The 24,812-nt window shown below is 36.1% G+C and overlaps 1 protein-coding gene across 4 annotated transcripts in view; it reads right to left on the minus strand.

Moving 5' to 3' along the window:
- Positions 1–23,755, minus strand: part of DPH6 (diphthamine biosynthesis 6) — a 200,179-nt gene extending 176,424 nt beyond the window's left edge. Inside the window, exons 1-3 of one of the 4 annotated variants that reach the window (XM_027879274.1) lie at positions 23,561–23,755; positions 18,614–18,708; positions 16,167–16,360 (exon numbers count right to left, since the gene is read on the minus strand). In XM_027879274.1, coding sequence (XP_027735075.1) covers positions 16,167–16,360; positions 18,614–18,683 — 264 coding nt within the window. In that variant the 5' untranslated portion in view covers positions 18,684–18,708; positions 23,561–23,755. Of the gene's footprint in view, positions 1–16,166; positions 16,361–18,613; positions 18,709–23,066; positions 23,331–23,560 lie in introns of those variants that run through there. The other 3 variants (XM_027879272.1, XM_027879273.1, XM_027879275.1) reach the window with 3 other exon arrangements.
- Positions 23,756–24,812: the final 1,057 nt, after the last annotated feature.

Raw genomic sequence — 24,812 nt, forward strand, 5'->3', positions numbered from 1 at the left:
TTCAATACCTAATTTTTCTCCAGATTCTCACTAAAACCCTCTGTAAATCTTTTTCCTACAGAATGGAGATTCTGCATTTCAGTCAGATGACTGCAAGCCAGCTTCACAATAAGGCGCTAATATGACACTTTCTACAAAAATGTTTGGCCAAACCTGAAAACTTCATTAAGGTTTCAGATTGAAAATTGATATTTGAGATGATCTATTATTGCACAAGTACTCTAAGCAAATCTGATCCAACTTTCTCATTTTAAACAGACTTGATGCTTCTGAAACAAACTACAATACTCCTCATACCAGCACCAAGTATGAACCAGGTCCTAAAATACCACATTCATGTAAAATCTAACTCACCCTAAACCCAGGTAGAGCTGTAAGCAGAAAGCATTTGGGAAACATCAGTATATGCAAGCAACACTTCTCCAATCTGGGTTGACAAGACCACACTTTAGGGGATATTGCTATAAGGTAGAGAGAATTTGAGTAGCAGGAAAAAAGGGCAGCTTGAGGATCTTCCTTGAGGAAGAAATATAAAAGTAAGATTTTTAGAAGGAGATTGGAAGAAACAGAAAGGAAAGGTAGGTGATAATGTGCCAAAGAAACGGTGAAAGAGAAAACTAAAAATATCAACACAGAAATAGCAAAATCAAAAGAGAAATAAAGCAAAGTAAAACTTTCAGGAGTTTTCTGTGAAGGAAAAATTACATTAGAAACCACCTTCCACTAAAGCTTAACATAAAAAACAAAACAAAAACAAAAGCTCTTAACAAGATAAAATTAACAAATTAGGTTGAATGTACTTCACATGTTTTAAATGTAACGACAAAATAGAAACATCCTGTCAAACACACCAGGCAGTGAAATACAACATGTGACCAAAGAGAAGGATGAGTTCCACACTTTACTGAAATGAGAACCTAGGCATTAGAGATGACCCTTGCCTCATATAGATAAAACTGTACAACCAAGGAAGTGAAAACTTTTATTCTAATAAAGTATGGACAGAACATCTTCTGAAGAAACAAAATGTTTGGGGAGAAAACTAAATCTGGATGGATTCTGTGTGGTTTCAATTTGAAGGGAAAACTGTAAATGATAATCGTTTCCACACAAACGAAATCAAGACAACTTAAAAGCTAATGATCAGCTTTGAGAAAAACTTCTGTAGAGGAAGGTTTCTGTTCTTCAATGGAAGTTTTTAAGTACACTTTTAAAAGACATGCAGCCAAAGGCATAATATATGTATAAAAACTGAAAACCTGACTGCCACCTTACCAGAAAACTGCAAGGTAGCTGAATGAGAGGATGAGAAGGAACTTTGCTATGCAATCTTAGCATAAATCACTTAAACACAATTTACTGATTTCTTTAGTTAAGATATTTTACAAACAGGTTATAATTGTGCTCTCCTCCTAGTCAGAAGTAGATGCTCACAGAGTGCTAAATGGAGCAGCAAAAGATTTTGACAGATTTCAGAAGCGAGGGAAAGGAAGCTTCCCAGGAACTAGGAATTGAGCAACACTTGCTACAAACCAGCATGGCCGACCACTGACTGAAAACAAGCCTGGAAGCAAAACCCTCCTGCTTTTGAATTTCTTAGATATTTGAGGATTTTACCCTTTTTTTTCTTTTTTTTTTTTTTTTTTTTAACATGATACATTGCTTTGATCAAATACAGAAAGCATAATCCCTAGAAGACCTCTTATGTTTCTGCAACTTTGACTCGTGCTTAAGTCTGAAGTAGGTTAACTACTAATGCAGAAAAGATGCTTTAAGACTGGAGAGCACATCCTTCAAAACACTTTATATTACTTTGCATTCCTGTTGCAGCAATGGTGAAGAGAAAAGTAGTTCCTATTCTACACTGCACTACACCCACATTAAATAATGTGACAAACCCTCCCTTTAGTTTGTATTTCTCAGGAATATTCTGGCAGCCAAAATCCTGACAGCCTAGCGAAATAATTACTGAGAACATGAATATTCCAAGGCTGGAATGACACGGATATAACTGTATGGGGAGCAACTGATAATAAAACAGCACTGAGGATATCTAGCAACTGACAGAGTAGCAACTATGAGGTAAAAAAAGAAACGAATCAGCTGAACAAAAATTCCCAGTGAAACCCGCAATCATCTTATGAATATAAAAACTTAGCCCATGAATACTGTTTCCTACCTATGAAATAGCAGATTGCCAATTAGATGTGGTACTCCCTCATTTTAGGTTGCAGAAGTTTCTATTGCGAAGGAGACTCTAGGTTTCCAGCTTCTTCACCTATCTGGTCCAAAGTGTACATGTGCACGCACATTTGTTACAGAACTTTTTATCTTCACTTAAAAAATAATGAAAAAAATTAACGCTGCAGAATCAAGAAGTAAAAAGTTATGAAACATCACACACTGATACAACCTTTTTGTTTAGTTTCACTCCAGTGGGTTTCATCATATAATTTTTAACATAGTATGATTAAAATCTGCATTTCCAGCTTATTTGAAATAGAAGATAGTACAAAGAAGAGCATGAAATCATGCATTTGCCACTTTCAGATTCTCAGCTCCCTGAATTTGCAACTAATAGAATAAATTTAATATTATATATTCACATAGCTTTCTAGAACAACTATGTTTCAAGAAAGTGTCAAGAGTCACCGTATCACATGAGATTGAATGCTCTGGAAAAACAGCATGGGTCATCAAGCTCCCAAAACAATTTAAATAGACATGAGGAGAAGTAGAATTTTTTCTATTTTTTTCCAACTGATGATTTCAAAGAAGCCCTCTCCTCTCTTTGTGCAGTAACACAAAACAGTATCACTAAAATTCAAAGAAATATTTTTAAGTGTTTATTATATAAATGTTTTATCACTTTTCCTTAAGGAATGAAACTGCATATTTTTTGCTCACAAGATGGGCATTCAGGAAAAACCACAAAGTATTGAAAATTGGAAAACTGTATGCTATTCAACTTAACTGCCCAAGTCATGCTGCTCCACAGAAGTTAGTTAATGCAATAGCATCTTTCCATTTCGAGAAACAGAGTACTTGATGTCAAAATATTAAAACCATCTCATAACTAACAGCACAGATTTCGTATTAAAAAGAAGATCTAAGTCTCAGGGTAAATCTTCCTTTGAAAGCATTTATTGATCTTCCCTTCACAGCACTGTTCACCATTTCTGTAAAGCAATACTTTTGAGAATGGTGATGTAAGTAATGAATAAGTCACAATGACAAGTCGGTAATAAATAATGGCTGGCAGAGTTTCAGAGAACATAGGACTGGTCTACAAAGGACAAGGATAACTCTGAAGGTGGCCAAAAGGACTATTGTATCACAAAGCCACTCAGATTACTGAAAATCTGTAAGCTCTAAAAGAAAGTTAAGGCATGTGAAAAAAAAAATACTGACAAACTGTAGCAGAATGAAACATAACTTTACGAACAAGAAAGATTAATAAATTAGTCCCAGCAACTATAAACCATTATCCAACTTTGTAAAATCCCAAACATTACAGTTTAAACTTAAGTTCAACAAAATATTATATATATATACACACACACATTAATCCTATTTTTGTGCTGGTACATTGGCCAGGAAATAACAGAATTTGAAACAACACAAGATGACAAAGCTATGCCAGTTAGTGCAACTATTAGATGACATAATCTGTAATAAACCACGCCTTCCTGAAATACAAGGGTATCACTGTTCTAGATACTAAAAGAACACCACAAAGAAAAAAAAAAAGGCCAAAACCCATCTACTTAACAAGTCACTATTAAGCAAAACAGAAGAAAAGAAAAAAAATGGGGTTTGTGGATAACACAGAAGACAGTAAAACAAGATGCTTAAGGAATGTTGAACAAACAGGTCCTTAAGAAAATACCTCAAAGGAAAAGTGTTCCATTGTTTTGAGTACTGAACTTCTCAGTAACTACTGATGCTTCACAGTCATTTTGAGGATTTATCTATATTTCCTGAAGTTATAAAACCAGGCCATCAAGTAACCAAGTTAAACCTAAATGCTATATTTCTTCCTTTAAAAATAATATGCCATCAAAGATTCTCTCTCATGTGATCAAGTTCTAGAGAAAGAAAGAATGCCTTGAAAGCAAAATAAAAAATATCTTTAAAAGAATATTCTAACAAAAAAGGATTAAAAAAACCTTAAATATAATCATAAAGGCACAATCATATGTCCTAGGGTCATAAAAAAAGAGTCTTATAGATGTCTCCAGTGAGAACTCATTAGTTCTCCTGTTATGTCAAATAATGTTCCATTTTAGATAGCAACATTTGTTTTTCTTCTTATAACTAGTGCTACAGTGTAGCAAGTAGCAAGTGTAGCAAGTGTAGCAACTGTTAACCAAGGAACTTGGAATAGATATTTATTATTTTATATATAAACTACATTCCCAACATTCAGTCTCCACACCTTTTGGTATTTCAAAGAAATACTAGGAATTAAATTAAGACATTCTTCAGAAATACACTTAACTACTTTGCATCAGCTTAGACTTTATGAAAGGACATTTGAAAACGATCATTCTTAAGCAAGTTATTTGAAAACAAGTATTTTCATCTACAAATTCCCCTAAACATTTATTCTCTTTCATTAAAGATTTCAGACATAGATCACATAATCCAACTAAATGAAAAGAAGCTGGTATTTTGGGGGGCAGGTAATGATTATAGAATGGGCTAAAGTCATCGACACTTTAACTAAACAGAAAAATATGTGGACTAAACAGGACATTTCCTAAAAGCATTTGTCACTTCTTTGCCCAGTCTTGGTAAATTACGCCAGCTCTCAGCAGACAGAAAAGCTGTAATTCATCATCTCCAATATTGTAGTCTATATTTATCACTATTTTTTTTACGCTGAATCTTAATTGGCTAGTTTCATTGCAAGAAAATACATATTATTTATTTTTCCAAATAGGCAACATCTTATCTATCTTGGAGGTTGCAGTTTAAAATTAAGATCTTCCTCACTGCTAACTAGATAACACTTATAATATATCACCTGTACTTGTTTTCTTAATTAAAATATTTTAATTAAGAATTCATTTTCTAAGCAAAATTCCCACTGACCTGTATGGTAGATTTGTTTAAAGACAGTGAACTGTGATGAAGTTCCATTAAAAATATAAAAATTACATCTAAAGTAGATGCTTACTTTAAAGTAGAAATTTATATTGCCTCTTTTTTCTAATACTCAATCTCTCCCCTTCCTTCAGGAAGTAAGCTTTCAAGATCACTTTAAAAACAATCCATGGTTTGACCATACTGTTTAAAAAAATAATACTTGTTTTACCATAAGAAAATCCCTATGCATGAAGAAGTTTTTTAATAAAAATGAACACCCTTCTCGCCTCCCAATACTTAACAATAATTATGCAATTGGTGCAAGAATTAGGCTTGATTCAGAGTTTAAATTTAGAGTGAAGGAAAGTACTTTTGACTAAATCATCTTTATTGTCAAATTACTTGACCACTTTACTTTTCTGCCAGTAGAATAAGAGTTGCTTTACTCAAATAACATGGATAATCTTTTCAGTTCTGTAACTGAATTGTGTTAATGAATACTCAATATAGGGTATTTTCTGGATTAGCCAGTGTACATTATGCCACAATAGTTGCTTCCTCCAGCAACATTTTGGTATAAAAAATCCCACAATAAAAAGTAAAGATATTGTATGACTAGAGGCTAGTGATTACCCATAAAACAGAATAAAAAAAAAAAGCTTCTACACACTACAGTTCTGAAGCATCTCACCTCTTAATTTAATATTAAATTAGTCTTCATCTCTATTTATTACCGTATCTCAAATCCTGCAAGTGGTTTGTGATGTACTATTTATTCCACCAAAAATCTTATCACTTGTTACACAAAAACAATGGTCTTCAGATGTAGAAAGCTAGTGCATTTATCTATCTACTGTTCCAAACAAACTAAGCCATGTGGTCAGTCATGTGTTTTACACAAATCATTAGAGATACAGGAATGTTTTGAATAGCCATCAATGGTTACATCATTAACTATAATTTACTGCAATGACTTATGATTTTCATTTCACAGAAGTGCATTAAGAGTGTGTTCTACATGTACATTAACACTCCCCATCATAAAATAAAGCCATTTAACTTTTCACAGAGTGACTTTTATGGTGCTGTTACAGAAGAAACTAATTGTAGTTAAAGCATTTATTTTTTTAAAAGGTCACGCTTTTTTATTGTAGTCTATAATATTTAAATGGCAGCGTAAGAGTATGAACATGCACGTATGCGAATGCAGGGAACATGTATGTTCAATTCTGCACCTATCCAAAGAGTTCTGCAGAAAACACAGACTAAACAGTTATTTGCACATTAGGCTACAATGAAGTAAAAGAGAAATCTAAATTGTAAATGAGTTTTGGAGACAAATCAGTGCTAATGAACAACAATTACTTCACTCACTGTGTGAATTAAACAACATCGTTAATAAAGCTTAGGTGTTCTGATGGCGAGCATGTCTTTAGTCCCTGGCAGATCATGTAAGAACTAATTTAGGAGAAGCAGCAAGCACAAAGGAATTATGTTTAAAATTCTTTTGTTTTGAAGCTCCATTTCAAACAAAAGCTTCAAAAAGCCTAACAACTCAGAAAATTCTATCCAGTTTTAATGACTGCCCTGAATGAATGCCTGATAAAATTTCAGATTTTCACAAGATTAATGACAGGAGATCTTATAGAAGATGACTCAGAACAGCCTCTTTTGTTCCCTTTCTTGCATATAAAACAGTCAGTGAAAAATCAAAATGTTTCCTTAAGAAAAAATGGGCTTTTGTTTGAGCTAAAAATAAGTCTAAACATCCTATTCTTTACCTGAATGCTCAAAGCCAGCTGCAGGTAGTAATCATGTAGGGAGAAACTACAGAGGGCACTGTTGTATCAGTTTTCAAAAGTTATAATGGTGATAGGGCCCAAGAAAAGAAGATTGTCAAGAAAATAAATAAATAACTAAGGAAAGAATCTGGAGTTAGGAGAGCATGCAAATGCACTAAACCTAAAACAATAATAAGGTAAAAAGACAGAAGCTGTATTTCTGAAAGAAAATGGACTGAAAAAAAAGTTCATGTAACAGACTGTCAGGCTGATAGGAACACTGCAGTGCACACATTTAGCATTTTCCTTTGTCGTGCTTTCCATGGAAAAGGTAACTAATCATAGCGCCACCTTATCCTTTGCAAACAGCAACCTATTACTGGCATCCCGCTCATAATCAATATGAAAATGAATGATGACTGTTATGCAATTCTTCCACAGGCAGAATTTATCAGCAGAAAGAATATCTTCACACTATGCTGTCCTTTCACAGTGTAAAAGGCCAGTTCCGTTTTATTTCTTTTCATAATGATAGTTACAAATCAATCATTTCTACTTTGAAACAGTAACATTGGTACAATATAAACCAAACAAAACCCCAGCCTTTCCAGAAGAATTACCTTTAAATATACTGATCAGAAACAGCAAATGTCCAGCTGAAAAAAACGTAACCTTGAGATTGCTGCATATATGACATCCACATGAAAGGGGAAGGTATGTTAAATAAGTCAGCCTAAATGACTAAGTAATTCCATGCAAAATGATTTTTACACAAAGAATGGGCTTCAGAGATACAAATATTTATGAAAAGACACTTGATAAATGCTAGTTTATATGAAAGTTTGCCTGTCCCTGATTGTATTTTATTAGAAATAACCCCAACTACATTTCATTAAACACTAATGAATTTTAAAACGTATATTACTACTGCCTAATGAGAAGTGTAAATAATATAAAACAGCCAATTAATTCAGTACAGAATAATTATTTTTTTATATATATATTTCATTTTTATCCTTTAAAAGCATTATGAAGATGCCAAGCAATAAACCAAAGTATTGAAATAAGATATGGAAGGTATCAATCATTTCATGAAACTTTGGAGAAGAAAGGTGTTGCTTTTTGTCAACATCGCAGTGGCAAAACCCACAAGCAGCATGTTTTGCAATACTACAGCAAAAGAACACAGGACTTCTATGAACACTGACTCAAATTTGCATTTCCAGAGTAAAGACTACATGGAAGGTAATTTTAAATTAATTTAGGTAATGACTTCATAGTAAACCAAAGAATAAACATTAACAGAGAAGATGTTCAAGCAAACTAAACATACCAGAAAATTGTCTAAAGCTATGTGAATGAATGAACAAAACAAACAAAATCAAAACCACAGACGGTGCCTGTGGATACTCACTCACATCCACCTCCATAAGAACTGTGATGGTAACTGTGAAAGAATTGTGTCTCTAAGCATGCAAAGACAGATGTATTACATTAAATTTCTGCCACAGAAAATGAAAATCTATTTTTTTTTATAAATTGCAAAACCAGGCAACACAAATATACTTACTACGCAAGACTCCCAGTTCCTTCACAGACACTAAGACCTAGAATTTCTTCTAAGTGGTTTAAGTAATATTTCAAGCAACTTATTAATAATAGATAAATTGAAACAAAAACTAATTTTCATGTCAGAAATGGGTTTTCATCCAGATTTTGCCATCTCTGGCTTCCAAACAGCCTCTGTATATGCAAAGTTAAGTGGAAAAGTTCACTAAATCTCAAATTCACATATATTCTGTCTTCAAGCTGATTCTAAATAAGAATTGCTTTAAAATTGTTTAACATATTCTACCAGTCTATAATCTCTTTTCATTAGCATCGCTTCTAGCAGTCTAGTTTTGCTAAAATAAAGTTTCACCTTATTTTATTGTTTCCAGCTGTTGATAAAAATTTCACTGGTATTAGTTTTATACTCTTTTTGAAGTGTATATGATTGCAGGCAGGCAGGCAACTTGCATGCATGTAAAGAAAACTAACAGATTTTTAGATACACTGTCTCAATAAAAGACATGCATAAATGCATATTATCCTGCTATATATACACTATGACACTAGGCTAAAACAGGTGAAGTTCTCAAGTTAAGATACATGTTTGTTCTATGTAAAACTTAATTGCATTTTGCAGTACATTCCTAGAGAGATGAAATTGGATCCAAATGGGGCTGCTTCAGAGACTATTGCATCTATGCATGTCATTTAAATAAAATTCAAATGATGAAAAAAGTTTTGATAATGTTTTCAAAATTGACTTAAACATCTTTATATTTTTCCATTTAACTACAATACTGAGTGCCAAAATGTTAATAAATAACTCTCTAAATATTCAAGATATTTAAGGTTCCTTTCTCCCCATGCAATAGAGAACATTAAAACCAATTTTACTATCATAATTTATTCAAAGCTTGATTATGAGCAATAGCTGTGAGAAGAAATACAGCATTGTTGATTCATATACAAGCATTTCACTTAACTACATTGGATAATAGCAGTGCTCCTAAAGGAGTATAAAAGCAAAGTGATTAGAAGTCATTACTGTTAATTAGAATTCACTTTACATTGATAGGGATGAACCTTTTCTGTGCTGAGCAAATGGAAAGCTTTTAGCTGAAAGTCTACCAAACCTGGTCAAGGTAAGCACTGAAATAAAGTGTCAGTGACCAGTAAGCTGAATTCAAAACATCAAAAACAAAAAAAGCAACCCAAAAACTAAGGATGTATCATCATCCAATTAGTGAATTCAGTTTTTAAACAGGAAAAGGTCTGAGGGGAAGGAGTAAAACTGGAAATTCATACTTCACATTCTGCAATCTCACTGATAAAAGGAGGAAATGTGTGTTTATCAAACTTGCTGTGAGTGCACGGTTCATTTGGCATCCTGTAAACAATGCCTGGCTGCCCATTCCCAAATGTATGTGAGAATCTTGCAACCCAGAACATCATATTCAGCAGGCAAGGTCACACTAGAGATGCCCTGGAAATGGGAAATTAGGAAAACCTGGCAATCAGAGGTTTAAAGCTGACCAGAACGAGCCCTCCGGCTTGCTTACCATCTTTCACCACCAGCCTGACTGTCTCTGCTTATTCAATATTAACACAACAAGACTGAGAGTGAGTGAAAACAACTCCACACATCTAACTGGGAAAAATACAGTGACTTTTTTGTTTATGTAAAGCTCAACATTTCTCACAGGAAGAAACTACCTCAAAGATATTGCTGAAGATCCCCTTCTGGAAAAAACCAAAAATTGACCCCGCCTGAACAGTTCAGATGAGACACAGAGAATGACAGGCATCCTGTTGATTAAAAAATTTCCTTGTTCCCATCTCATTTTAAAATTAATACTAAAAAAAAAAACCAACAAAACAAACCAACCTAAACAAACCCTGTCTTTTGAATGGAACAAGTTACTTAATTATTTTTACAGTGCTTAAAGCACTGCCAACTATGCAATTACTTCTTACCCTCTTCCTTTAATTCACACTCTTATTCACTTCTGATGACAATGGTCATCCCCAAGGTGGAGGAAGTTATGGAGCTCCAATCCAGAATTAATTAAAAGAAAAAATAACAAGTCGATTAAAAAAAAGGAATCATTTAACATGATGAGTGCAAAGGGACAATTCAAATCCTTGCAGATAAAAATCTACTCATTATAAAAGAACAAGGAACTTAGTCTTTGAAAAAGACAGTAAATACTTTCTCTCAAAAAAAAATCCTACTTTACAAAGAAGCATGGTTATTTATTTCTTGTCCGTCTAGGTAGCCACATCACACAATTTCTAAAAGTTCACATTTAAGTTCCATGTCCTAGTAATAGGTCCAGTAAATAAATTCCATTGTTTTATCTATGACTGTTCCCCCTAACTGGGCATTGAAGATTTTTTACAAATTTTTCAATATTTGTAATTTCCCTTGTTATACATAAATTCTATATTTCAGCCGCTGAATTATATATAAAATTAAGCTTCCAAAATATCAAGGACACAGTATTTGTGATTTGCAATAATTAAAATACAGGCAAAAAAATATGGAGGAGTGATTATTTTGGAAATTAGCATAAAGAAAAATACTTCTCCCTCTAATTTAATCATTTTCCAAAATTGAGAAATATAACTCTGAGGAGTTAATCTGTACATCTACAGATAATTCAGATCATAATAGGGAAAACACTAGATTTTTTTCAACTGAAAACATGGGAAATTACTAGAACAGAACTCTTCTGCACACTTCTAAACTCTCTGAATCCCATTAGTGAGAGTAGGAAGCTACTTACTTTGTCTGAATTTAAGAACTGGAAAAATAGTTCAGTAAACATCATGGTGAGAACCTCAGATTACGGATTCTTGAAGTCAATCAGGATTCGATAGCTAAGAATTACTGAGATCTTTAAGATTCCTAAGAATTTGTGCAAACCTTATTTCTATGAGTTAAGAGAACACTCCTAGTCTTTATCATGTACATACCATAACTGAAGCCACACAGATATATAGCAAGAGTTGATTTAAAATGGACATCTAAAAGCCAAATGGTTCTTCCCATATACCTTACTATTCTTTTAAATGCATTTTATGACAGTGAAGACAATGAAGCAATGCCTGCAGTAACACACTATGTTACATTTATACATGTATTTTTCCTGGTGGGAGCACCTAAACCTTTGGCTGTACAAAAGCCACAGAAAGTCAGTCACCAAATTGGATCTGAGAACTCTTTTTAACCATTGGCCAAAGCACCTGAATTCTGGAGAAGGGTGAAAGGAAGATTGTTTCCTTAGCATGGAAGACTATTAGCAATACCAAAGAACTGAAAGCTTTATCTTCTGTGAGGGAATTAATCCCTATCTGAAGGCCACAGAATAACCTTGTGTATTTTATCCATTCATCTCCACCCCTGAAGAACTGATTTCTGAAGAAATCCAAGTCTCAGGGAGTTTCACTGAATATTTATAGGATCTAAGTTACTTCTATTCCACCTGAACCCATACAGCTAATGTACCTTCTCTGAGACAAAACACCATCTTAAATAACATCTAAAATGTCATTGCTATTGCAATTTTAACTCTTAGGCAGGAATACTTTCCGCCTTCAGTAAAAATCAGTCTGGGACCATTTAAAAAATCATGATCCTGTCCTTAAAAACAACCATTAAATACAGGAGTCAAACTTCTAATAAGCTCTTTGTTTCTGGAACTAAAAAATACTTTACTTAGTTATAAGATCACCACTCCAGAATGTGACGATACTTCCAAAAATAAATTTTCTTTCTTTGCCCTTCCACATTACTGATACAATGAAACAGTGCCATAAGCAAAGGCTATTATTATTCAAATGGTTCATACATCAAATACATCCAACATCAATTCTTATTTTTCAGTTGATGATCAATAGATGATTTCACAATTAATATGCCTTCAGCCTGGAGAGCCAATACATAAATTTCCTTCAAGTGGACTCCATTTTTTTTGTAAACTTGCAGGTTCTGAATCCACAAACTGCACAATAAAAAGAATTCTGCCAGATATTATATGTTGAAACTGAAAATCCACTAAAAATCCATTTCCATGATTTATAATAAACACAGGGTAATATATTATAAAGGAACTCTATATAGAATCAATTTTAAAAATATTCACTAAACAAGTAATTAAACATGTTATTGAAAAAAAATGAAAAAAAGCAGATAGAAGAAAAACATTTTTATCAAATTCAAGAACTCTGCAAATTACTTCAGCAGTGGAAACTTAGCAAATAAATGCAAAGACTTCACTGAGAAGAGGAGATAAGGAAAGAAATTTGAGAGAAGACAGAACTGTCTACTGAAACCGAGCACTGAAATAAATTATCATGTATTGGTTTGTATAGTCTGGAAGTTGCTAAACAAAAGTTAAGCCATAGTTCCATGAGATACAGAAAATAATCCAACATTCAACCCATCTAATAGCACTTCTGTATGTGTTTGCTTAAATCATCAATGCATTATTTGAACAAGACCATAATTACATAGAAAAGAGGAGAAAACAGTTCAATATACCTAAATTGAGAGGTTGTAGGAAAGTTCCCCAAACCTCTCTGCACTCCAGTCTTTCCCACTACTAGAGGGAATAAAATACAGTTCCCCCCAACATTTCTAAGACAGAGCCATTATAAAAACTGTGAAGGATAATTCAGGTAACTAAGAAACTCTAGTGCTTACATGCTTTGATGGGAAAATCTCCAATACAAACATGGACAAACAAGGGTGTCAGTAATCCCTGTTCAGTAACACTGATTAAATTATTCCTTAGAGTTCAGGATTTACACTTCTCACAATGTAAATATTCTACTATCAGATGAGGACTGCCTAGTGAGATACATTTAGACATCATATAAATACTCTGATATGTTTCACAATATATATTGAATACAGAATCTAAAACATGGTATTAGGCAACTAAAAAAAATACACAAATTTGCTTTATACCTATCAATCACCTGGGTTTGTGACAATAAAATTAACAGGTTTACAGTCATTGGCAGTCAATATCACTCGCTGAGTCACATGGACTAGAACAGGATTGTTGTCCTGGTTTTCCCAGAACTGCAAGGGAGTATTTTACTTTTTAGAAATCTTGTTCTAATAATGTTGTTTTTAAAAACACTGAATGCTTTCAAATTCATACAGTTTTTCAAATGTGCTTTGTTTTAATTTTTTTTGAAGAAATACTTGCAATACAAGCATTCTTTGCAAATGGAAAGTGAGGCACACTATGTTATTTTGATCTAGACACACCTTTGCCGTATTCTTAGCCCTGAACCATTTAACAGAAAAACAAAGCTATGACCAGTGGTTTAAAATTACAACCACTCAAGGATGGCTTTGACAAGGCTTCCACAAAATTCCTCCCCTCCCTTCAAGAGAATGCAAATTGACCTCTCTGCTTAAAACTATTAACATCTGGGGAAAAAAATTCCTAAAGCAAAATCCTCAGTGATTATGACTTACACAGTAAAGCTACTACACAGCAGTTATTGAAAAATATGAAAAAATAAAACCAGAAAGCTTTCAAAGGTACTGTTAACACACAGAAAAAAAATGTTAATGCCTTTTTCTTAAAATTCAAAAAACTACAGCTGCTGTAGTTTACGTCCCTCTGATAATTTTGTCATTAATCATCAAAATATGCAAGACATCTTCCTGAAACTTTTGTATCAGAATTTCATAGCTAGGTTTGACTCAAAACATGGTTATACAAAAACCTAACATAAAGGGGCTATATTGTTAATATGTATGCTTTAAGATATCACACAGTGAAATTAATATTTCTATACAGGAAAGAAATAGTTATTTAGTTCCAGACAACCTGATAACATCTCTTTCAACTCTAGCTATAATTATCATGTACAAACTTCCAAAGCAGAAGTTGTCAAGATTTAACATTAGCATTAATTTATGTCAGGCATCCATTCCTCCAAAGACAGCAAGAATCATAAAGGAAGTATCATCTTAATTGCCACTAATTTGTCCATTTTTAATTAAATTGAGCAGTAATTTATTATCTTACCCAGCAGCAGAAAGCTGTTAGTATGCAGCTTTTAGAGACAGCAGATACTAGTCCTTCCACTTTTTAATACTATCATGGTTCAAAAATAATTTAAAACTGCTGTATCATATTGCCTTTGATTCCTGTACTGCATGATACGCACATTCCATTTAAAACCTCTGTGAAGCAGTCTAGAGCATAATCATAGAATCATTTAGGTTGCAAAAGACCCTTGAAATCATCAAGTCCAACCTTTAACCTAACAGTGCCAAATTCACCACTAGCCCACGTCCCTAGGCACCCAGTCTGTAGTCCTAAATACCTCCAGGGACAGTGACTCAATCATTTCCCTAGGCAGCGAGTTCTAATGCTTGATAACCCTTTCAGTGAAGAAATTTTTCCAGTCTAAACCTCCCCAGAACAACTTGAGGCTGTAGCACCTACATGCACTGTTCTGTTTTGTAGTTTCATACTCCAGCACAGGTGTATGATCTTAATTTTACTTTAGATGAACAGGATTTCCCTGACAAAAATGTTTAGAAGATGTAACATCTGACTGCAAGATGGTTTCAGGAAGCATTCTGCACTCCCACCACATTTTTTGGTCTTATCTGCAGTTTGATCTGTTTTTAAACTGAAACGGAATAAAACCTGAAGCTTTTAGGTTCATGAATCTCAAGTGTCATTTCAGTGAAGGAAAGGGATCTAGACAATTAATGTCCAATACCTGAGCTGAAGACTAAAAACATATTTAATTGAAGTTTCAGAAAATAGTCTACCAGTTTGATCATTAAAATTATGTATTTACTTTCTTTAAGATAATAATTATGATTTTCTGAACATTGTATTGGTTTTAGTGCCATGCACAGCAGTTATCAACATAATTAGCTGAAATGGACATAGCATGTTCATTGAAACTCTGTGGGAAACCTCTAGAGTCAATGGGAGATTTTCTATTTTTTCAATGAGATTTGATTTAATTCTGGTAAAAAATAAAGTACTACATGACAGATTTTGAAAAAGAGTAGAGAATAAATTTTAAGTGTTTTAGAAAATAAGCTCATCAAATCTCCTTTTAATTGATTTTATAGCTAAAAAGGATTGATAAATGGATTGATAAACAGTATTGCTGTTATGTCATATATTAGAATACAGAAACAGGACTACCAAGATTAAAACTATCACTGTAAAATATTCTGTAATACTTTGTACATGATAAGCAACATATAAACAAATAGCAGATTCTGGTTTTCAGAGCTCAAGTGTACTCAAATGGAAATGTCTAGACATTACTTTCAATACACTGATAAACGCCCCAAACACCAAAGATCTCTCATTACATTAATGAAGTGATGCATTATTTCAAATACAAAGCAACTTAAACATTCTATTACAGGTGATTGTCACAGTTATGTTTTTTGTAGTATATGCCAAGCACCTGTTACAGGTGCTTTTACTAAATAGAAACAAGGTTTTGGCTTGAAACGGGGATGAATAAGTCTGATTCACATTGCGGGAAAAAGCAATTTAGTTACATTTTATATTTACAGTGCCAGGAAGAAAGAAAAGAATAGAAATAAAACCCGTAAAATAGTTCCATTTTTTTCTCAAAGCTTTCTGTAAATACCTAAGTGGATCATTTACTTAAGTTCATAAATGAGTTAAGCAGTATAATTATTCCCAACTATATAATTCTTGTCTATCAGCATACCTTAACAAGTTTCATGAGATGGTAAAGGTCTTCAACCTCATCTTCCTGGCATGCTGTATACACTCTCCCAGTATTTACGCTGGTACCCCTTATGAAACCACGATAGAGTGGCAAATCCAATGCATCAGCATACAGGTCAATGGCATGGTGTCCTACTGTCTGATACATATAGCTGTCCAATTCATCAGTCTGCCCTGCCACAATTAAGAAACAAATGTATTAGGTAGATTATTTCAACAATTATAGATAATACAAAGACTTCAAAGCACCGACAAAATCTAAATGTTAATATTTTTCAGTTCACAAACAGATGTTTGGTGACAATACCGCTATAAACATGGAAAGAAAAAAAATAGATTTATCCACCCAACAGACGTATGGAGAGGAAGACATCTGTCACAAACATGCTGCCTATTTGCAAATTGTGGTGCCTTTTCTTCTTCCTGCTTTATCTAAAAATCTCATACCGGTCCAATTCTGACTCTATTTATATGGTAATTTTAATAGGAACACAGTTCAGAGGCACAAACCCAGATATATTTCAACATACTTGGAGCAAGAAATCTGTAGTGTGCTACAACTGAGAATAAGCAATAGGTTGTCAAAATTTACAAAAACTTTGCTGTTAAAATTGTTATCATGGTCATCATGAAAGGAAATTATTTCTGCTTAAGTACAATAAAAGCATATCACTATAATGTTTTGATATTGTTTAATAAACACAAAGCCATTTCCTTAACTAGGAGAAAAAATTAACTGTTTGTAGCTAGCCAATGAGAAAAAAAACCAGCTAAAATACAGACATCATGGATTAGAATTAAATCTCAAACTACACAATAAACCATCTACATATCAAATCTTTCAGACAATCTTTCTAACAGATTGATAAAATAATACATCATTATTGGTGAAATCTCCACTTTATTAAAAGCTAACACAGCCCACTATTTTAATGCTAATTTATAATATTGGTACTTCTCTGAATTTACATAGAGACATCAAGTACTTCTACTGTATACCTACAGAGCACATCTCACAAGGAGAAAGGTCTCTAACATTGATCAAGATAGCTAATTCATGATGTAACAATTAGGTCATGTCACATTTGATGCCACACAACAGATACATTTCTGCTCAAAATAAGTGAATCCAAACCCATAATCACAACTAACTATCCTAGACCAGAAGAGTCGATTTAAACAAAAATTCAGTATTTTTCAACATACATCAATATGACAAGGTCTTTAACTGATATTCTGTTTAGAATACAAAGTTTCTTTATTAATTGAGACTCTCCAGGCAACAGTGGTACAAGATAAAATAAAAAGAATGACATAGAATCTGCTCTTGCCTGAAGCACCTCAATTAACTTCCTACAAAATTTCCAACTACACACTTAAAGAGAGCATTTTATGATTTTAATGACAATATTCTACATTTCTGATGTGGATAAATTAGTTTAAAGACAACATATTTCAACAAGATTAGAGATTATTACGTCCTAGCTACCCAGAAAATAAATTGTTCCTGTACTCCCCTAGCATTTGCCAGTTCTGCCCGTGACTCATTTGTGATGGCAGCTCCCTTTTTTATTTCACTTTCTGTCTATCTTCCCACTATACAGTTACCAAATACCATACTTAATCACTAAACATATGTTGAACAGTCAGCCTATGTTAACATCCTTTAACATTCTCCCCTACCAACTGGGAAACAACTCACTTGCTTTTCAAGTCTTGCTTCAAATTCAATTTATGCTCCAGTCCAACACAAAAGTACTTAGCTCACCCTCTCACCTCACCACTGGCTACCTGAGTTTCTCCCATTGTCTTTCACAGAAATAAGTCTAGGTGGAGCCTTTGAGGAACTAATCAGAAAACTGGTCCAAGCTAAAAGGAAGGGAAAAAGCAGGAAAAATATGTGCATCAGGGTCAATTCCAATCCAGATCAGTTCCCCAATTCAGTTCACAGACGCTGGGTTGGAACAATGAAGGAAGACAGACAAAGACAAAAACAGATGAGCAACAGTATAATAGCACATTTTTTGGCAGCTGGTATAGTTTATGCAAGTTTAAAGCATTTCTAGAAATATAGTGTTACTTTTGGTTGATTATATCTTCAGTCACCTTTTAACATTTGTGCTACTGAACTCTCACAACCCCTTTGTTTACCACCAGGATATCTGCATTCTCTTTTTCAAACTGTGAAAGCCTTTCTTGTACGGATGTTCACCTTCTTATGGGCTTTTTTCCCCTTTAAGGAAAAATAAGTTTATTACATCTTCACAATACTTTCTTTTTCTTTACCTTTTTTATGTTTTCTATATTGCCTTCAACATGCAAAACTATAAAAACGCATACAAGAACTTAATTCAGACACAGTTGTGTTTTCACTGTTTCTAACATATATATAAAAAAAATCTCCTATAAGAAACATGGTTTTCATACCTGTGTTTTCAGCAGGTCTTAAATTTGCTAGAGCAACAATCTGATGCCCAGCAGCAACACACTGCATCATATTATAACAGCTGTCCTTCCCACCACTGTAAGAAAAAGAAGAGAGTTTTATTCCCTTATAACTTTTGCCTAATGGCTTAAAAATTAGCATCATCAGAGCTGGTTATAAAAGTTTGAAATATGAAAATAGTCGTAGGAAAAGAATTATTTCACCATAAAATTACTATATATGTATATTGCCTAAATACAGCATCCATAAAGCACATAACCAGTTCTGTATCTTATTATTAATCTGAGAGGTTCCATGAAGAACAGCCACCGACACTGGAATCCCTTCAAACAAAGACTGTCTTCTACCCCAGAGACAAATTACTTTGTACTCATTACCAGATAACTTGGATCAGAAAACCAAAATCTGTTCCAGAGTTGTCAGCATTAGCAATCTTTTTAAATTAGGTCTGTCATGTAGATGTGGTGCCTAGAGACAAGGTTTAGTGGTGGACCTGGCAGTGATAGGTTAATGGTTGGACTCCATGATCTTAGAGATCTTTTCTAAACCTTGTTGATTCTGTGTTAAAAATAACATTTCACCTTCATGGGATACTTAATCTAAACTTTCAACATTTTAAATGTCCTTCCCATTCTCTAAAACTTTAATTATTATAGGCAGCAGTTTCAGTTGACACTGCATTGAACATACACATTTTTTTACTGCATTTAACTCCAAATAAAAATTACTGCTAGTAAGAAAAAAAATGTAAACCCAAAAATAACTATATTCTTCGCTGAGGCCAACAGATGATATTCCAACACAGAGAATAAAATTAATTTTGACATTCATTCAAGATCTACTGGAACCTTTTCCCCTATCAGTGAGGAAAGAATCATGCTCTTCTGATGTAACTGAAAAAGTATTTCTCATGGATTTTTATCACTAGCAAAAGAATTATTATAATCAAACAATAAAACTAAGAGCACTCCAGAACACATACAGCTTAAAAGATCCATGTTTAGACTCACAGCCTTCAAACTACAACTGCAGGTGGAGATTCTGTGCAGCTTCTTTAAATGCCATGGCACAAAAACCAGGGCAGGAATAGGAACAGAGATCTACACAAGCTCTGTAAAACTGCATCTTTTCTTAGAATCACCAAGACATGCAAAGGAGAACAGATAGTACAAGCAGTCCTTCCTACAGTAGACCACTGATTTCCTTGTGACCACACTACTACTATTTCTACCTGAAAGGTTGTAGCAAGGTGGGGGTTAGCCTCTTCTCTCAGGCAACTAGAGACAGGACGAGAAAAAAACAGCATCAGGCTCTACCAGGGGAAACTCAGGTTGGACATCAGGAAGAATTTCTTCACAAAAGGTGTTGTCAAGCATTGGAATGGACTCCATTACAATGTTACCATCCCTGGAGGTATTCAAGAAATGACCGGATGTGGCACTTAGTGCTATAGTTTGATTGACAAAGTGGTGATTGGTCAAATGTTAGACCTCTTGGAGGCCTTTTCCAACCTAAATAATTCTGTGACTCTGCAACAAACTTCTTCAAAATTTCCAGTGTAAAGTTCCCTTCTTTATCTAGCCCTCTATGCAAGAGCTTGAACGTGCCTTCCAGGAATGTAACCATCGATTCTGGCTTCTATCCATGCTAAAATTCTGTATGCTGTACTTCATTTGCTACGTAAACCTGAAGTAGAACTAGCATAAAGAACATGGTATCTTTTCATACCTAACGTATTTTCATAAAGCAGTTGCCTGTATTTCAGTGCTACAAAAGTAAATATAAATATGATAAACAGATTCCTAATTTGAGGCTCCATCTCTTATCTGACATTCTTCTCATGCATATCTACAACTTTCTTCTAACCTATATATGGCAAAAAAAAAAAAATTAAAAATTCATACATTCATTAATTCTGAATACTGTGCTTCATAGTTTGAAAACATGGATAGTATTCACTTCACAATATGAAATTTCAGGCTTAACAAAATCATAAGACAAAGGTTCTTTTCTTGCTGAATAACTTTATGCTAAAAAATAAGTCTCCCACTAGTTTTGATTTCACTGACAAACACCACTTCAGAAAAAAAGAATCATATGACAGTAGATAATTGCCTATGCTGTTTACAGCATTTCAATATTTAAAAAATTAAAATGTCAACAGAATAAATCTGTTAATCTTTCCAATTATATGTATACATATATATAAAGTGACATTTAAGATGAGATTACATTTGTATTTCCCCCACTGGACCACCAACTACTTGACGGAAATTTTTGCTCACTGGATCACATGCTACTGTACTGTTATTTAATTTCTGTATTGCTTATCACTAAAAACTAAAGTACAAAGAAAAAATCAAAACCTTGCCTACGTACAAGGCCTTCCAAACTAGCTGCAAACACATTATGGTTAAGACCAATGAAGCCATGACAGCTCACTCTGTGGGAGAAAGGTGGACTCAGCACAGTCCACACAAGAGAGATGAAGGTAGATACTGAGATAGGCCAGAGACTCCTCTCAATTCTCACCACAGAAAAAAAACACAAGGCCTTTTTGTAGAAAACTCCAAAGTGGGGCCAAAGTCAGGGTTCTTTTGGACACATTTGCAAGTATATTAACAGGTAGGCTTATAAACAAACAAAATACCAGATTAAAAAAAAACACAGTGACCATTAAGATATGAGCCTATAAAGGACTTCTGAGAAAAATTCCTTTCTACAAGCAAATGATTTTTACAGTTTAAAAAATTCTAGAAGAATTAAAGAGTCGAAAAACATCGTATTTCAGGTTGAAGACTGACTTTAAAATGTCTATGATTTAGCACAAGACACAATACAGGGTTTAGCCAATAAATACCACCTTAAAGCAAGACTATCAACTTTAAGTGTGGCCAGCACTTTAGAAGGAAAAGAAACAGGTTAAAGCAGTTTTATATATAATCCTGACCTTTTCAAAAGCAAGAAGCACTTTTCAAATACTTTTGTTCCCCTCTAATCTTTGAGGCTAGCTCTGTTACAAAGATTTCAGATACTTTGATGTCTCTTTAAAACTCTTCTTAAAACTATTACTGAAACTAAATCCATCCTTGTAAAACAGCCCATTAAAATAGCAATTGTGTTAAAAACCTGGTTTTAGGATTTTATTCCATCCTGCCTTTTAACACATTCCTCTGCTTAGAGAAAATCAAAGTAAGCAAACCTGGAAGACAAAATCTTATCTATAAAACAAGAAAAATCACCAAAGTTGATTTTTTCCTACTCTGTAATTAAGCAAATCTTGAAAAGCATAGATAACATTCCCTGTTTTTCTTCTCTTTGGATGATGCTTGGAATGATTTGTAATTGTTGTGGCCAAGACCCAATTTCAATAAGGTTTGATATTAGGAAATGCCTGAAAGAATTTAATACCTTAAAGGCTTAAGTAAACAGCTACTGCATCCAAAAATACACTGCTCACACCTGCACAATCCTTTTTCATTTACAGTTTTTCTAGCTTGTTCTTTTTAAACTAGTATTATTTCTTCAAGAAAACACCTGTCCTTGTTAGAAAATGTTAATGTTTCTAAAAAAAAATAAATAAATATTTATTTATTTATTGCAAGAACTACAGAAACTGACTAAAAACAGCAGGGGCGAGGGGACCGTTGGGACGTTAAACACAGTAGCCTCTGGCAGATAGGGCTGTGTCCCGTTCCAACTACTTAAACGACTGAGCTTCATCTTTAAAAAAAATAAATCTCTCTCAAAAGAACTACCCGAAAAATCTAGCGTTAAGAGTTCAGGAAATTTATCTTGAGAGAGTTTAAGATACTTGAAAAGCAACAGCACCTGAATAATGAACTGCAAATGAGCAGAAGCCCCTCTGTAAGCGCAGGACATGCGGCCGAGCCCCGCGCACCCTGGGACGCCGCCCCCGCCCCGCGCAGCGCTGCCCGCGGCTCCGGCTCCGGCTCCCGCCGCGCTGCAGGCGGGATAACCCGGGACACCGGGAGAGCGGCGAGCCGGCGATCAGGGGAAATAATCGTGGGTGGTGGTTTGAGGGGTTTTGTTTGTTTGGTTGTGGGTTTGTTTGTTTGTTTTGGGGGGTGTTTTTGTTTGGTTGGGGGGGGATTGTTTGTTTGTTTGTTTTTAAACAGACACCATTTGTGAAGCGCCTCGGGAACACGGGGAGACCAGAAGAGAAACTATGAACGCCTCACCCTCAGAGCAGAGCCTGCAACCCGCCGAGAGAAAGTCGCCAGGGCAGGGGAAGGGGGGCGGCAGGAAACGCATGGGCGGGAAGGGCTGGGCGGGAAGGGCCGGGCGGGAGGGTTTCCAAGACGGCGCTGGGTGGAGCGCGACCCCCGGGCGGGCACGGCTTGTCCCCGCGCCCTCCCTCCGCCTGCGAGTCGTGCCTCGCTCGCTCACATGGGCGCTCCCTCAGCGCGTTACCTGATCAAAGCCACTACTCTCATCCTGGTCACAGGCCACGGCGGCAACACTGACAGGGAGGTGCGCGGCAGCCGGGAAGCGCGGCAGGGAAGGAGCCCGGTCGCCGTAGCTACCCTGGGCCGCGGACGCCTCCGGCTCCTCCGATGCTACCGCCTGGCCGCCTCCCTAGGCGGGCCCTCCTCCCGGGGCAGGCCGGCAGACTGCCTGCGCAGGCGGGCGGCTCAGCGAGCCGCCGGCTCCCCAAGGCCGGAAGGGTGTGTTGCCGCCGCCGCAAGGCTGCGCCGCGGCCGGGACGGCGGAGCCCGGGAGCAGCCCGGCTGGGGGCGGGAGGAGGGCGCGGCCGCGGAGGCAGAGCGTGGGGCACCTATAGCGGGCAGGGCGGCCGCGCCGGCAGGCCCGGGCCGACCGTGTGAGAGAGAGCATCGCCCGGCGCTCCTGCCTCCTCCTCCGTGCCCGCTTGTTGCCTTCTGCTCTTCAGCGGAAGAGCCAAGGACCTGCTGCCAGCTAGTGTTGTGTGGGGTACGGGGCCGACTGAGCGAGGCCGCCCCCTCCCCCTGGGGTGACCGCCGGGGACGCTGCGGGGGCAGTCGCAGCCCCACTGCACCGCGTCCCGGGGCTGGGAGGCCGGCGGGGCCCGCTCTGAGGGCAAGAGATGCCGCGGGGCTTCGAAGTCGCCGCGGGTCGGTTGTAATCGCTGCTGCGAGCAGGGAGGGAGAGCAGAGGAGGGCTGGCTGCCTCCCTAAGGGGTCTCTGCTCGCCGGCGAGCACAGAATGTCCACCCGCACCCTTGGGTTCCGCTTCTGCATATCGAAGATCTGAGCTTGTCATCTGAACCCTGTTTGGGGGCAGTGTTTTGAGCAATCCCGCCATGAGGCATACAACAGGCAGCACTGCAGGTTTGTAGGCTGAGTCCATTAGAAGCGTACCCATAAAAGCGTACTAAAAGGTGCCCAATCTCTTGACTCCAGACACAAGTCTATTTCTCCCTTGTCACAGAAGAAACCCGTGCGTTCGTTCCGCCTATGAAACTGTACCACTTAACTTATTTCAGGAGTCCTGTACTACCAGAGAAAGCCATTGCTGGTGCATTGTGGCAGTGTTTTGGGAAACAGTCTGCGGGCCCACCACTGTCCAGGTTTTGCTTCGAAGGGCCCGTGAATCTAAAGTGGGGACAAGAAAGCACGGGCGTATTGTTGGTTGCTCTCCCTCGGTGGAGCCTGGTGTGCAGGGTCAGCGGGGACAAGTGCGGTGCCTCAGGGTGAGCCTGGGTACCAGCGTGTAAACTGGCAGTGACCAGGAACGTCAATTTATGGTTCCTTTTGAATTTAGTTTCAGCAACCACTGCAGATATCACATAAGGCTTTGTTTCTCAAGCCTGAGACAAATGCTTTATGCACTCTGAGTGCTAACATACCAGTTGCCTGTAACATTATACTATACAGTGCTGTATAACAATCTGTACCACTCAGGCTTTACTCAAGTTCCTTGCACACAAATTGTTTATGAAGGTCCCAGGAAGAGAAAAATGGAAGAAAATATTCTAGGAAAAAACATTTTGTTATAGTGACAAATGTACCAAAATAAATGCCTAGTGAGACAAATATATAAGTTTTTTTATGCACAGCTCATGAAACAGCTTGAAAGACCACTTTTTTTTTTTTTTTTGAAGATGATTTTAGTCAGCACATGATTTGTACAGTAAAGCACTGTAAAATAGGAGTGGATAATTATGGGCAGATATGAAGG

This window comes from Empidonax traillii, unplaced genomic scaffold (assembly GCF_003031625.1).
Source record: "Empidonax traillii isolate 1590-97213 ecotype Southwest subspecies unplaced genomic scaffold, ASM303162v1 scaffold53:size2875158, whole genome shotgun sequence".
NCBI classification, from domain to species: domain Eukaryota; kingdom Metazoa; phylum Chordata; class Aves; order Passeriformes; family Tyrannidae; genus Empidonax; species Empidonax traillii.